Raw genomic sequence first — 12,663 nt, 5'->3', positions numbered from 1 at the left:
TGTCTTTATGGAAACTGTAAACGGTTGCTAAAGGCACAAAAAAGTCTAATTTCCTTGAATTTTACACAAAACAACTAAAAAATTCTTAGCAGCCAACATCATATAAACAGCATTTCTCTTCTAAAAAGATCAATAATACCACCGAATACAGATAATGTCACAAAGTTACTGGAAGTTTTATTAAGTGAATAACTGTATCAGATACTGTGCTGTGTGTAACAACCAAAGACGTTGCTCCTTGCATAAGAAAAGCGAACATTATTATTGCATTATACCTGATTTTCCTTATCTCTGTTGTTGAATGTAATGTTAATGATTCTGACTTTCTTCTTGCTCTGATAAAGATGAAGAGAACTTATAATTGTGAATATTATGACTCATTAGTAAAAGTAGTATCCAAGAAAGAAAGAAATGAGTGTTCACCTCTTTTAAATAATTAGGTGAGACTTGAACGTAAATATTACTCTTTCCTCATCATTCTAATTACTACAAGGAAGTTTCAGCTACACTGCATCGATTTGGAGTACGAGACGCTGAGGAGATCAGCGAATGAACCTGGAATTACTCAAGAGTATGCAATAACAAAACTGTCACAGCTCTTTACCAACATATTATCACATGACAAAACACATACAAGATGAGTTTAGTTTCAATGAACATTTCGATACACTATTTGAAAACCGAGAATACATGCTTATCTTGTCTATAAAATATAAAGTACCTTATAAAGCAATTTAATGTGTATTATTAAGAATGGATAAATAGGTGAACTCTGGATATGGAAGTCATTTAGTTAAAAATACCGCAACAGCTTACAGGCGAATGCCTGGAACTTTGTGATGTTCAGTTCCGAAGTAGTTTTATTCCTATTCTTTTAGCCTGACATGGACAGAATGAAAAATTTTGTTGCTCAGCATATGCTACCTTAGTAAGTTGTGGTGACAAAATCATTCAGACAGGCTTACTACGTACACAGGAAGGAAATCATTACAATCAATAAAACATTTTAGTAGCATCTGATTAGTGAAATATAAATAGTACCTTTCCTGATTTTTTTTTTATATCAAATTTTTGTAATTTTTTAGTAACCTCTCATAGTTCTGCAATTAAGGTGATACACCAATAATGATTATGGACAATCCGTAAAAGGTGACAGTTCTGCACAAGCAACACTTTATTAGCATGTTACATATTACTAATGTCTCAATGATTGTCAACCCATTAATTATTTACATTTATTATTCATTTAAGGGTATATTAGAATATAAAGTATATAATTTTAATTGGATGGGATAAATACGCAGTTCACCTGTCAATGACAGTCACAGAACGGTACTCCAATTTCATTGACAAAAATCTCATTGTATAAAAATGGATTGCTTTGCCACACCATTGATCAATAATATACACAAACAACTCCGTTTTTATGTAGGTCAAAAAACTTTGTCCAAAAACTTATGGTAGGTTCATGTTGTGAGTTTCTCAGGTTGGTTATGTCTTGTTGGACTCTAGGAGCAAATTTGCCACCAATTTCTGGAAATCAAACAAAATTTGTTGGTAACAGTTTTTCTTGAAATTCTAAACCCATAGTGGGATGGATTTGAATACAGTACAGAAAAACTTGAAATTATGCTCTTAGCCACTGTAGCAACAATTCATTTCATTTTATGCTGCATGAGCAGAGTGATAAAGTGATATCAAAACTTGAACAATCATTTTATTGGAAACTGTTCTCAGTACACAAGCCAAAATATGTGACCCACTGCTTTCATCCTTCAAGGCTTTGACAGTGTCAGAGAGTAACCTATGGAGGGTTCCCTTCTGAGCTACCAAATAATGGCTCACAATCCATCCTCACAGCTTTACTTCTGTCAGTCCCTCTTCTCCTACTTTTCAAACTTCTCCACAGCAGCATGAAAATTCATACAGGAGACAATCTCCTAGGCTGTCATTATGCCATTAAACCACATTGTCCTTTGTTCCAGGAGTACTAGTCTCGCAAGGAATTTGAGAGAGTTTTTGTGAAGTTTGGAAGATAGGAGGAAAGGTACTGGAGCAAGTAAAGAGGTGATGGCAGGTTGTGAGTCATACCTGAATAGCCTACTGCTACAACACTTGATCACTGAGAAGAATGGTCCCAGGTTTGAATCACGGTCCAGCACACAGTTTTAACCATCCAGAACGTTTCAATGTATGACCTATTGAAAGTACAGAGTGAGTTTTTACAAATCTTTCATTAGTTAAACACACTGGACAAAATGTGAAACTGCCAATTGTATCTTGATAGAATATAGTTAACTATTATTTTTGCTTGTTTTCTCAGTATCAACAATTTCAACTTGCGGATGGGTGGGCAACTTTTAGGCAAGCTGCTAAATTGTCTATACATTTTCGCTATTCTGAATTGCACTCACAAGATGGAACCAACATTTCTGCTCGCAGCCTAATAAATGTCACAGGATGTGTATACGCCAACTGCACTGTTGACAAATATACAATGAAACGTGAGAAACTTAAACGCCACTTTTGAAAATGAAATGACTATTTTGAAATGTGTTGTACAAAAATGAAATAAGTAGGCCAAAAACACTGTGAAATCAAATAAAGTATTTATTATCTCATACACTACAAGTGCAAGTTTTATGATTTGGTCCACTGAACCCTCAGAAAGATAAGTGAAAAGCAACTTCATCAGTAAATGAAATGGATGGGATTTTTCAAGGATAGGGGGAAGAGAGCACACACACTCTCTCTCTCTCTCTCTCTCTCTCTCTCTCTCTCTCTCTCTCTCACACACACATACACACACACACACACACACACACACACACACTGTGTGTGGGGGGGAGAGAGGGAGGGTGAGAGAGGGGGGAGGGGCGGTTAAGGGGGGGGGGGGCGGACAGGGATAAAATATCTTACTGGTGCCATGCATAATATATCCACTGGAATCAACACACATAGGAAATACTATACGTCCAGATAAACTCTAATTTCATAATACTTCAGGATCACAGACACAGTCGATTCACTGTTACCTCAAAAGTCAACCACTACAGTGTTTCTATTACTTCACCAACTACGATGTTAGTAGAGGCTTCGTTGTGTACTTTAACATGCTCCACATGAGTCATAGATGTTTATGGATTCGGTTAAGTTTCTCTTGTTCTAAATCGCTAAATTTGAGCACTGCTGCAATAGCATTTAGCATGTGTTTCTTGGAATTGGACTCATTCGTCGTAAGAAAACAGAGAACAACATTCTTCAGATACTCCAAGTTTGCTCCTTCTCTGGACTGACAACGATTTAATCTGAAATAACACAGCATATTGATGTCATTTACAATAATAATAATAATAATAATAATAATAATAATAATAATAATAATAGTGATAACAATGCAAACAAAAGAAATGGTCTATTAATAAACAATAAATAGTTTACATATTAGCATTCAAAATATTTAAATTTACAAAATAGTTTTCCATAAAAATAATAGAAGTGAAAATACAAATGGTTTGTGGCCAAACAATACACCAATTTCTCTTCATATATAGTACACCACATGATAAAATAAATTATCTATTAATTACAGAATCATAAACTCAATTAATGAAGTCAAGAAAAATAGGGGAAAGATCAATTCAGTATCAGTAACACGTGCAAGGAGTGGCTAATGCAGAATATTAATTTAGTTTGCATTGCTACAATGTTTAGATATTATGAATGATCTAAGATTAATGTATTCGAAAGTTCTGAATGGAAAACAATTGAATGAGTAAAGATAAGCACAAAGCAAACACTGAGAGTGTAGGACAGTGTATAGGAATATAAACAAGTACTAGAAGAATGCAACGTCATTTCTGTGTTCTTCAAGTCACATAGACATACTGTTTGGCCATGATAAGCTGCCCCACATTAGGACTACTGAGAGGAAAGGAGCGATGAGAGAAGACAGCACCAACTCCTTCCCACAAAGTTGGAACCATTACTTGTATCTTTTGCTTACACGAAAGCAGAGGTAACAAATGCAGAAATATTGGCAGTGCTTGGAAACAAATCATTATATATGAACTAGTGCCAGTTCTCTCTGCTACGGGCAACCAGTAAAAAGTATTGTGGCCAAACAGTACACAAACACAATGGGTTATCACATTATGGGGAGAGGTTATGGTGAGTCAAGTAGATGAGATACACAAGAAAGGAAAAATGAAGAGATGGGAGGCATGAGAAAGGGCAGAAAGGAAAGAGGATAAGAATATGGCATTTGAGGTAGCTCTCCTTCATGCAGGCAGAGGTAGAACTGATTTACCTCAAAAAGGTGTGAGAAGGCAAGGGATAGGGTAAATAGGTATTTACATTTTGCAGCGTGCAGTTGCAGTTGTAGTGGTTATAAAGCTAAGTACTGACAGAGTTATTTGTGCACTGTTACACAGTTATTAACTTTAACAGTTTTTAGTGGTGTTTCATGCTGTTTGTGGTAATATAACGATTTAATAAACTTTTGGTAACATTTTCTCAGTAAAATTTTCATTCAGTGTTTTAACTTTATTTGAATTTTTGGTTTTAGCTAATAATTTTGTCAATTTTTGTTGGTACTGGTATCAGCTGTGGTGTAGTAGTATTAATACAAATAGTTGCTTTCTTAGTAGACAGAGAATTTCGAGACCGCTACTGTTAGTTCTATAAATAGTTCTACTGGTGTAACTGAACTTTGGTAAAGTAGACGTACAGTCTTTTTTTTTTTCTCCAGTAACTGTAAAATTTTACCATGAGTGAGAAGTGTGGGCTCTGTCATAGGTTTGTGAGTAGTGGGTTACGGTGTGGGATTTGTTCAAAGTATTTTCATTGGGGGGAATGCAGTGGGGAAGCCAGTGGGCATTCTAGCAAGATCATCTCCAGGAAATGCAGAATCTGTGGTAGAAATAAGTTGGAAGAGGAGCAGGAACATACGATCTGTGCCCTTCAGGTGCAGTTACAATGCACAAAGGAGGAGCTAGATAGGTTGAGGAGGGTGAAGGGTGGTGGGGAATGGGAACTGGCAGTTGGCAAGAAGGCAGCTAGGAAGAGGAGGTATTCAGACAGTTATACTTTGCATATATGCAATAGATTTGATCAATTGTCAGAGTTGAGTGGAGAGGAGCCTCATGTAGCCGTAGATGTAGGGAACATGCAGCAGTCCTCAGCACTCAGGAGGCCCAGGTCAGTTGCAAAGCCTAACAGAAAGAAGAAGGTTCTGCTGCTAGGTAGTTCACACAGTAAAGGTGCGGCTAGCAGTTGCAGGAAGTATTGGGGAGTGAGTAACAGGTCACCAGTATTGTGAAGCCTAGTACAGGGTTGGCTCAAGTGACTGACAGAACAGGGGAGTTATGCAGGAATTTTATGAAGGAGGATCAGGTAGTGACAGTGGGTGGAGCAGGGAACAGTCTTGATAGGGACGAGGAATATGATGTAGGTAGCGACCTGGTAAAGATGGCTACTCAAACTGATGGCACTAATGTGCATTTCATGCAACTGTTTCAGCATCATGATTGGGCTCATCTTAATGCGGCTGTTAGGTGTGTTAACATTGGGCTGGGGAGGGTGTTGATGGCAGAGGGCATGGGTCACATATCGATGGTGCTGGTTGGGTCTATCAGTAGATCGGTTTTCACAAGGCATGGCCTGCACCTCAATTGGTATGGGAAGGAGAGTCTGGCAAAGCTTATAGAGGACGGTACAGTAGATGGTGGTGGTGGGATCACTCATGCAAAAATTCTTGTAGTAGTTGGTGTTAGAGCTGCACCTTTTTTAAACTGAAGTCAGCTGACAGGTATACCTGCTTAAAGGAAGTCTCTCTAACTAATGGCTCACCTTCAGAGGATGTAATGTTTCCAAGAAGAGATGGAATTAGAATATTTCATCAAAATATAAGAGGTATTAGAGATAAAGTTAGTGAACTGCTTACAGATGTTGACACTGAAATTATTGGTATATCAGAGCACCACTTAAATAATTTGACAATTCAGAGGCTTCCTTTACCGGTATACAGATTAGCTGCCTGTTTTTCAAGGAGTACCTTGCAGGGTGGGGGGAGTGGCTATGAATGTAAAAAACAGTATTCCATTTGAGTCCATAGACTTATCACAGCACTGCACTGAACAGATATTTGAATGTTGTGCAGGGGCAGTTGAATTTAATAAAATTAGACTTCTAATTGTTGTTTCTTATAGGTCCCCTAACTCTGACTTCAGAGCATTTCTGCTCAAGCTAGAGAGGGTTCTTGATTCACTTTGTAGGAAGTACCAAAAATTAGTTATATGTGGTGACTTCAATATAAATTTGGTACATGATGGTGCAAGAAAAAGGATGTTCGCGTATCTCATAAATTCTTATGATCTGATGCAGACAGAGTTTTTTCCAACTAGGGTGCAGGGCAACAGTAGCACAGCCACAGACAATATTTTTATTCATTCTTCATTACTAGATGGGCATTCTGTTAATAAAAGGGTAAATGGCCTTTCAGACTATGATGCACAAATTTTTACATTAAAAGGCTTTAGTACTCAAATGTCACATTTAATTAAACCTATGTAGGAAAGTTAATCCAACAGCAAGAGAAAGGTTTTTAAACCTCATCAAGGAACAAGAGTGGCAGGATGTTCATAGTGCCGATAACATAGATGATAAATATAATGCTTTCCTTAACACATTTCTCATGCCCTTTGAGAGTTGTTTTCCATTAGAACATTCTAAACATGGTACTAGCAGAAATAGGCAGCCCGGGTGGCTGACTAGTGGGATAACCACTGAAAATGCTATATTCTCTTTTGTCTATGAGGTACTGGATGGATTAAATAGAAGGTTTCGAATGCTAGGCATATTTTTTCATTTAACTAAGGCATCTGATTATATTGATCAGAAAATATTGCTCCAGAAGTTGGAACATTATGGAATATGGGGAGTAGCTCACAATTGGTTCACCTCTTACTTTAGCAACGGGCAGCAAAAAATCATTATTCACAATGTTGAGAATGGCTGTGATGTGGGGTATGAGTGGGGTACAGTCAAGTGTTTGGGGGGGGGGGGGGGGGCAGGGATACGTGCTGGGGCCACTCCTGTTCCTTATTTATATAAATGCTATGCCCTCAAGTATTACGGATAACTCTAAAATATTTCTGTTTACTTGGTAGTAGAGGATGTTGTGTGCAACCCTGTCTCGGTTTCAAATAGTGCAGTTCATGACCTAAGTTCGTGGCTTGTAGAAAATAAACTAACACTAAATCACAGTAATACTCAGTTTTTACAGTTTCTAACACACAATTTAACAAACCCTGACGTTTTAATTTCACAGAATGGGCATATGATTAGTGAAACTGAACAGTTCAAATTTCTAGGTGCTCAAATAGTAAGCTGTTATGGAAAGCCCACGTTCAGGGTCTTGTTCAAAGACTTAATGCTGCAATTTTTACTATTGGAACGGTATCTGAAGTGAGTGAGTGTTTCGACATGAAAACTAGCCTACTTTGCTTATTTTCATTCACCTACGTTGTATGATATTATATTTTGTAGTAATTCTTCCCATTCTAAAAGGATATTTTTGGCTCAGAAACTGACAGTTCGGGCAATAAGTAACCTCTTGTTGACCCCTGTTCACGAGTCTGGGTATTTTGACATCAGCGTTTCAATGTGGGCCTCAGAGGGGTAGCATATCCATGCCAGACTGTGTTAATGTATACAGTGTGTGTACAATTTCATATGGATACAAGCCATGGCAGGGGTGGACACAGAAATGACAATTTAGATGAGAATATTTTGTAAGCAGGTTGCATAGGGGAATATCACTTCAAGGGAGAAGGAAAGGATTTTGAGAAAATGAATTCTTTCAGAGCACAATGAAAGGCAATCGCAGCCATCGAAAACCAGATATGCTTCTTTGGAGCCATCAGTGGCTTAGGTAAGAGTATTGGAAGTACTGGAGGATATGATTTGGGTTACCTGTGCATCATGTCTAGACATGGTGCTAGCTGTGAAGGCCTTGGCAAGCTCTTCGGCACATTGGGAGGAGGACTGCTCAATAGCGTCGATGTGCCTTCTGCAAGTGGAAAGATTACAAGGGTGAAACTTTTTGGTGTGGAAGGGATGGCATTTGTCAAAACAGAACATTACTGGAAGCTGTTAGGAATAATAAGTCCTCACAGGGTTATTAAAAAAGTGAAAGTTTCCTTGCAGAAAAGCAGCTTGTCGGGACAACGAGGACCAGGTTTAACACACCGGAGACGAGATGTTACACTGTAGAGGAATAAGTACAAAGTGTCTAGTCTTGGGTCAAGATCAAGAAGATATCATCAACAAAGTTGAAACAAGAAAGGAGTTTACAATTTTAAGGGAGGTATCCTAGAATGGCCCTCAAAGGGTTTGGTGTGCACATGTCCATAATTGTGTTGTACATCTGTTTGTATGTCTTTCTTTCACAGCAACTCAATGTATCGTCTTTACGGTGAGTAGTAGTAGTCTATCTTTTTCATATTGTTGATATTTCTTTCAAAAAAGACATAGTTAGTTGTGTGTGAAGAAGCAGTGTGTCATCTATAAGAGGAATAACACAGTATGTGAGATTTTAAATGACATCATAATCACTGTTGAATGTAGCAGCTATTTAATTCACAATTGCAGTTTCAGCCTTTGTGTAATTTTCAAGTGGTACTGCAAAAGCTAAAAGAATACAAAAACAAGGCACAGAACATATATATGTCTGCTGTCTGCTTGTGTCTGTATATGTGTGGATGGATATGTGTGTGTGTGCGAGTGTATACCCGTCCTTTTTTCCCCCTAAGGTAAGTCTTTCCGCTCCCGGGACTGGAATGACTCCTTACCCTCTCCCTTAAAACCCACATCCTTTCGTCTTTCCCTCTCCTTCCCTCTTTCCTGATGAGGCAACAGTTTGTTGCGAAAGCTTGAATTTTGTGTGTATGTTTGTGTTCGTTTGTGTGTCTATCGACCTGCCAGCACTTTCATTTGGTAAGTCACATCATCTTTTGTTTTTAGGTATATTTTTCCTTCGTGGAATGTTTCCTTCTATTATAACCATATATATATATATATATATATATATATATATATATATATATATATATATGAATATAATAGAGGGAAACATTCCCCGCGGGAAAAATATATTTAAAAAGAAAGATGATGAGACTTACCCAACAAAAGCGCTGGCAGGTCGATAGACACACAAACAAACACAAACACACACACAAAACTCTAGCTTTCGCAACCAACGGCCGCCCCGCCAGGAAAGAGGGAAGGAGAAGGAAAGACAAAAGGATATGGGTTTCAAGGGAGAGGGCAAGGAGCCACTCCAATCCCGGGAGCGGAAAGACCCACCCCAGGGGGAAAAAAGGACAGGCACACACTCGCACACACACACACATCCATCCACACATACAATGTATGTGTGGATGGATGTGTGTGTGTGTGTGCGAGTGTGTGCCTGTCCTTTTTTCCCCCTGGGGTGGGTCTTTCCGCTCCCGGGATTGGAGTGGCTCCTTGCCCTCTCCCTTGAAACCCATATCCTTTTGTCTTTCCTTCTCCTTCCCTCTTTCCTGGCGGGGCGGCCGTTGGTTGCGAAAGCTAGAGTTTTGTGTGTGTGTTTGTGTTTGTTTGTGTGTCTATCGACCTGCCAGCGCTTTTGTTGGGTAAGTCTCATCATCTTTCTTTTTAATATATATATATATATATATATATATATATATATATATATATATATATATATATATATATATATATATATATATACACCAAAAAACAAAGATGATGTGACTTACCAAATGAAAGTGCTGGCAGGTCGACAGACACACAAACGAACACAAACATGCACACAAAATTCAAGCTTTCGCAACAAACTGTTGCCTCATCAGGAAAGAGGGAAGGAGAGGGAAAGATGAAAGGATGTGGGTTTTAAGGGATGTCTGCTTGTGTCTGTGTATGTGCGGATGGATATGTGTGTGTATGCGAGTGTATACCTGTCCTTTTTCCCCCTAAGGGAAGTCTTACCGCTCCCAGGATTGGAATGACTCCTACCCTCTCCCTTAAAACCCACATCCTTTCGTCTTTCCCTCTCCTTCCCTCTTTCCTGATGAGGCAACAGTTTGTTGCGAAAGCTTGAATTTTGTGTGTATGTTTGTGTTCGTTTGTGTGTCTGTCGACCTGCCAGCACTTTCATTTGGTAAGTCACATCATCTTTGTTTTTTAGTATATTTTTCCTTCGTGGAATGTTTCCTTCTATTATAACTATATATATATATATATATATATATATATATATATATATATATATATATATATATGGTTATAATAGAAGGAAACATTCCACGAAGGAAAAATATATTTAAAAACAAAGATGATGTGACTTACCAAATGAAAGTGCTGGCAGGTCAACAGACACACAAACAAACACAAACATACACACAAAATCCAAGCTTTCGCAACCAACGGTTGCCTCGTCAGGAAAGAGGGAAGGAGAAGGAAAGACAAAAGGATATGGGTTTTAAGGGAGAGGGTAAGGAGTCATTCCAATCCCGGGAGCGGAAAGACTTACCTTAGGGGGAAAAAAGGACGGGTATACACTCGCACACACACACATATCCATCCACACATACACGGACACAAGCAGACACTTGTAAAGGCAAAGAGTTTGGGCAGAGATGTCAGTCGGGACGGAAGTACAGAGGCAAAGATGATGTTGAAAGACAGGTGCCGCCGCTCATACCTCACCTGTCTTTCAACATCATCTTTGCCTCTGTACTTCCGTCCCGACTGACATCTCTGCCCAAACTCTTTGCCTTTACAAGTGTCTGCTTGTGTCTGTGTATGTGTGGATGGATATGTGTGTGTGTGCGAGTGTATACCCGTCCTTTTTTCCCCCTAAGGTAAGTCTTTCCGCTCCCGGGATTGGAATGACTCCTTACCCTCTCCCTTAAAACCCATATCCTTTTGTCTTTCCTTCTCCTTCCCTCTTTCCTGACGAGGCAACCGTTGGTTGCGAAAGCTTGGATTTTGTGTGTATGTTTGTGTTTGTTTGTGTGTCTGTCGACCTGCCAGCACTTTCATTTGGTAAGTCACATCATCTTTGTTTTTATATATATATATATATATATATATATATATATATGGTTTTATCTTTTAGATATATTTTTAGATATATATATATATATATTTTTTTTGAACTGCTGAAATATATCATGTAGACAGCATTACATTACCAAATTGGTGAAAATAATAAATCACTTACATTTTGCTTCAGCACATGCCCGACTTTAAAATCCTCCTTCAAGTGTACATGTTATCATTGAAAGTGAGCCTTTTCACTGTAGAAATACATATCAGATGACTGCGCAGTTCTGTACATCACAGAACGATGTAAATTACATGAAATTATTTCATGTCATTTACATCATTTCACGATATACAGAGCTTCACACTTATTGGATGTTATTGTATTTCTACCGTGAAAAGCCTTACTTTTGACAATGACATGTATACTTGACACAGGATTTTGAAGGCTGACGTGTGCTGAAGGAAAATGTAAGTGATTTAATATTTTCACCATTTTTATAATGCACTGCTGTCTACATGATATATTTCAGCAGTTCTATAGGCCTCAACCTCCGCTAATTTCAAGTTGCCACCCCTCGTACATCACTTGTCACTCAACAACATCTTTGCCTCCGTACTTCCACCTTGACTGACATCTCTGCCCAAACTCTTTGCCTTTACATATGTCTGCTTGTGTCTGTATATGTGAGGATGGATGTGTGTGTGTGTGTGTGTGTGTGTGTGTGTGTGTGTGTGTGTGTGTGTGTGTGCGCGCGCGCTCTCTCGAGTGTATACCTGTCTCTTTTCCCCCCTAAGGTAAGTCTTTCCACTCCCAGGATTGGAATGACTCCTTACCCTCTCCCTTAAAACCCACATCCTTTCGTCTTTCCCTCTCCTTCTCGCTTTCCTGATGAACTCGCTTTCCTGATGAAGCAACCACGGGTTGCGAAAGCTTGAAATTTGTGTGTGTGTTTGTGTGTTTTAAATTGTGTGTATTTACCAGCGCTTTCTCATTTGGTAAGTCACAGCATCTTTTTTTAATATATTTTTCCCATGTGGAATGTTCCTTATATGAATATGACCCAAAGGTGCGAAATTGCAAATGTGAAATAAATAACTTCTGCGGTCAATAGTAAATACGACATCCTTTAAAAACTCTACATGACTGTGAACCCTGACCATTAGAAGTACACAGAGAAGTGTTGTTAGTAAAGACAAGCTGCTGTAAATATCAGGACATAATGGAAGAAGTGGTTGGTGTCTGTGATACAGTACGTTAGGCTGCAAGCAGTTTTCAGAGGCATTTGTTTGTTATGATGGAAATCTTCACAGTGGAAACATCTAAGACACTAAGTCAGTGAACTTTAAAAAGCACACATTGGGTTGAGGTGTAATGGGTAACAAAAAAGCAGACAGATTCATAAAAAGAGGGTCTGAGAAAAAGAGGATCTGAGATGGCCTGTCTAGGGATCTGAGCAAAACACCACTAAACACAACCTTTCATCTGAGCTCGGCCACAGGGGAGTGCAGTTAGGTAGGTAGGTTGGTTTTGTGTGTGTGTGTGTGTGTGTGTGTGTGTGTGTGTGT

The 12,663-nt window shown here is 38.7% G+C and overlaps 1 protein-coding gene across 2 annotated transcripts in view; it reads right to left on the bottom strand.

Annotated features, from left to right (window-relative positions):
* Nucleotides 1-2,878: 2,878 nt before the first annotated feature.
* LOC126094685 (GRIP and coiled-coil domain-containing protein 1) overlaps nucleotides 2,879-12,663 on the bottom strand; it is a 135,853-nt gene continuing 126,068 nt past the window's right edge. The window contains exon 11 of one of the 2 annotated variants that reach the window (XM_049909207.1): nucleotides 2,879-3,308. In XM_049909207.1, the coding sequence (XP_049765164.1) occupies nucleotides 3,228-3,308 (81 nt within the window). In that variant the 3' untranslated portion in view covers nucleotides 2,879-3,227. The remainder of the gene's footprint in view (nucleotides 3,309-12,663) is intronic. The other variant, XM_049909206.1, reaches the window with a different exon arrangement.

The sequence above is a fragment of the Schistocerca cancellata genome, chromosome 8 (assembly GCF_023864275.1).
Source record: "Schistocerca cancellata isolate TAMUIC-IGC-003103 chromosome 8, iqSchCanc2.1, whole genome shotgun sequence".
Lineage (NCBI taxonomy): Eukaryota > Metazoa > Arthropoda > Insecta > Orthoptera > Acrididae > Schistocerca > Schistocerca cancellata.
The sequence above is the reverse complement of the archived record's forward strand: the minus strand, read 5'-3'. Positions and strand labels throughout refer to the sequence as shown.